At 41.4% G+C, this 3245-nt stretch overlaps 1 protein-coding gene and 1 long non-coding RNA gene across 2 annotated transcripts; both read right to left on the bottom strand.

Moving 5' to 3' along the window:
* Positions 1 to 523: 523 nt before the first annotated feature.
* On the bottom strand, positions 524 to 1402 carry LOC105312921 (uncharacterized). Its single transcript, XR_002185110.1, has 2 exons — positions 1190 to 1402; positions 524 to 905 (listed from the first exon to the last, which is right to left on the bottom strand). It is a non-coding gene; the product is annotated as an uncharacterized LOC105312921 (long non-coding RNA).
* Positions 1403 to 1464: 62 nt separating this feature from the next.
* Positions 1465 to 3238, bottom strand: LOC109580116 (ATP-dependent RNA helicase glh-2-like). The gene is made up of 2 exons (XM_019997207.1): positions 2800 to 3238; positions 1465 to 2450 (listed from the first exon to the last, which is right to left on the bottom strand). The coding sequence occupies exons 1-2, from the start codon at positions 3131 to 3133 to the stop codon at positions 1606 to 1608; spliced, it is 1179 nt and encodes a 392-aa protein (XP_019852766.1). The 5' UTR covers positions 3134 to 3238; the 3' UTR covers positions 1465 to 1605.
* Positions 3239 to 3245: the final 7 nt, after the last annotated feature.

Below are 3245 nucleotides of genomic sequence, written 5' to 3'. Positions count from 1 at the left end.
TGTGTGCAAAGAAAACCACGTGGTTGGCTCTACATCATGTGCCAGAGAAGACCAGATCAATCAAAACAGCTGAAAGAGATGCTTTGCAGCTAAAAGAAGACAAGAATAAAGCCTCTTGGACATCTCTTGCAGATTTGAGAGCAGCAGCTCTTTACAGAGCGCCATAATATTTACTTTTAATTGATGACGTTTTATTGTAAATACGTGACATTATTATGACGTCATAAGTGCCATGGCGTCGTTGTAGTAAGCAGCATAATAATGCTGCTCTTAAACTTTGAGAAAGAAGTCCAGGGAGTGTTACAGGCTCCTTCCAGCCTTTATTTGGTCCTCATTCTTCTTCTTTTGTCTTAAACAGAGCTCTTCGGTCACATGACTACTTGTCCTACACGTGGTTCGAGCAATCTGATTGGGACGTGGATTTCTCTGCATATAGCACAGCTTTTTACTGCGAGTGTCTCCAGACCCTTCCTCCGCAGGTAGCAAAGGGGCGTGGCGAGACTAGTTTAGCACTGGAATGCTGCTGATTAATGGCTTTCTACTAGTAACAAGGCTTGGATTTAGCTTCCTTATGGCTGATTAAGGTTGTAACTTTTCTTTGGAGTAAGTATATGAAGGTTTTAAAGGTCATTTCAATTATCCGGACTTTTCAATTATCCGGACTTTTCACTTATCCGGACCACCTGATGGACAAAGGGGTCCGGATAATCGAGGTTATACTGTACAATGTACACGTAATAATGATCACTCACTGTTGCTCTTAGTGGGAGTTTCCTAGCGTCTTGTAGCGGAGTGCTTAGAGACTGGAGGGTATCGAGAATCTTAAGAGCCGTGTGACTGGCCCCGCCCACTGGAAACTGTGAGGTGTGAGGGTGTGGCTTGACTGCTCGCTTCACGGGACCAACCTAAGAGAGAAAAAGAGATAATACAGTATACATGTATCATTGAAAAATAAACATTAAGTTACCTTTTGTTGCACAAAAATATAATAATAATACATGTACTGTACATGTACATTTTATTCTATACCATATCATTCCAGTGACTCAGACAAGGCTGAAACATTTTTAATACAACAGAGTTGGTTCAGAAATAAAACACTAATAGTCATCACTGTCACTGAATAAGTGCTAATGTGTGCAAATATGCTGAACTCTCTCCTGCTCTCTCTCTCTATTTCTTTACTTACTTGTACACTAGTTGGGCTGGTCTCGTTTCTAGTTCTCTTTCTAAACAAAGGAGATGATGATGGTCTACCGGAAGAGGAGGCTCCACCATAGGACGTCCTCCCAGTATAGAAGGAAGAAGTGAAGGGAGAGCGAGAGAGTGAGAGGTTAGTTAGAGCTGCAGTGTTGACTGGAGTATTGAAAGCACTCAGTGAGAATTATTATCATTAATGAATTATTATCAAATGCTTTTATTTTTCTTTCAAAACAAGAAAAGATGAAAACAAAAAGAAAACAATTGAGCAGTTTTTGATACACATACATAACAAATCACAAAACCAATCAGTCATCAACTTTTTTACAATAATAATAATAATAATAATAATAATAATAATAATAATAATAATAAAAGAGAGAGAGAGAGTGAAATAAAAGACAGCTAAGTAAGTTTAGGATGTCTTCTAACAGCTTTTTTAATTGGTCGTTTACCTCTGGCCGAATCACTACCGACGGAAAACCCTCCCCCTCCCATTCCAATACCCTGAGAACCCATTCCAAAGGGCATGGTACCACCTTGTTGCTGTAACACATTCTGTCCTTGCTGTAATCCCTGTTGCAATGGCTGCTGCTGTTGCTGGAATACATTCTGTCCTTGTTGTAACGGATGCTGTTGCTGGTTGGATCCAAACTGAAAAGTTGAAGGGGAGGGTGATGAGTTTCCAAAGTTTAGATTAGGTTTCATGCTAAAATTGAAACCAGAAGTGGTACTGGTTTGACCCCCAGGAGTAGGATTTCCAAATAAGTTAGTACTCATTCCCCCAGAATTCATTCCCATTCCTCCAGAACTCGTTCCCATTCCTCTGGAACTCATTCCCATTCCTCCAGAACTCATTCCCATTCCTGTTCCTCCTGAACTCATTCCCATTCCTCCAGAACTCATTCCAATTCCCCCAGTGTTCGTTACTCCAGAGGTTATTCCTGTACCACTCATTCCGATTCCTCCTGAACTCATTCCCATTCCTCCAGAGTTCATTCCTGCACCACTCATTCCCATTCCTCCCAAACTCATTCCCGTTCCTCCAGAACTCATTCCTGTTCCTCCAGAACTCATTCCTGTTCCTCCAGAACTCATCCTGATTCCTCCAGAGTTCATTCCTGCACCACTCATTTCCATTCCTCCAGTTTTCATTCCTGTATTTCCCATTCCTCCAGAACCCATTCCTGTTCCAATAATTGGTGGGAATAAAGATGGAGGAGCTGGAGCTTTAGACACTGGAGCAGAACCTATAGCACAAAAATTAAAATTAAAAGAGTCACAATGTATGCATAACAAAATATAACACATGTATATGTACATGTACATCACTATTAGCAGGTCACATGACAAGCATGTGATTATCACACATGCTGATGCAGTGAGTAAGTGACATTGTGATTTATTATGCTCCACAAGCGAATCCATACTACCAATCAAATGGTGGCAGCAAGAATTATGAATGGAGCTTAATAATAATAAATACTGAAAATTGTACTATAGTACAGAGACTTTTGCCCAATTTTTGAGTAACTTTATAATTTTGCCACAAAAAAAGTATTTTTTTAAAATTGTACAAACAAGTACACAACAGCAAACCTTGACTGGGTACTCCGAACAGCAGCTTCTGTCCATCCCCTCCTCCAGGGGGCTTACCAAACACGGTTGCTGTGGAGGCAGGAGCGGAAGCAGGCGGAGTCAGAAAAGACTGAAACAGTGAAGCCCCAACAGAAGTAGTAGGTAAAGTAGAAAAACCAGAAGAAGGAGTAACTGATATAGGTTGAGATTGAGTTGATCCTTCGCTTGATGCAGTGGTGAGGACTGGAGGGGGCGGGGTTTCAAATTTCAACCCCAAGAGGGCCCCCTTATTGAAATCAGATTTAGGGAGCGTAAATGTAGTACTAGGACCCGAAACTGGTTGCTGACTTTGCATAAACAACGGAGCCCCGATGGTACTGGTAAAACCACTAGACAACGACACACTACCTCCCAGTGAAAGAGGAGGAGTAGCACTAGAAGCAGTAGAGAGAGGAGAAGGAGCAGCT

This window comes from Amphimedon queenslandica, unplaced genomic scaffold, assembly GCF_000090795.2.
Source record: "Amphimedon queenslandica unplaced genomic scaffold, v1.1 AMPQUscaffold_13380, whole genome shotgun sequence".
NCBI lineage: Eukaryota > Metazoa > Porifera > Demospongiae > Haplosclerida > Niphatidae > Amphimedon > Amphimedon queenslandica.
Note: the sequence above shows the minus strand (reverse complement) of the source record. Positions and strands in the feature narration are given on the sequence as shown.

Coding starts and splice junctions, on each gene's coding strand:
- LOC109580116 (XM_019997207.1), bottom strand. CDS start 3,133: ATGCAAAGTCAGCAACCAGTTTCGGGTCCTAGTACTACATTTACGCTC. Junction 2,451..2,799: donor GTTCGGAGTACCCAGTCAAG/GTTTGCTGTTGT, acceptor TTTGTGCTATAG/GTTCTGCTCCAGTGTCTAAA.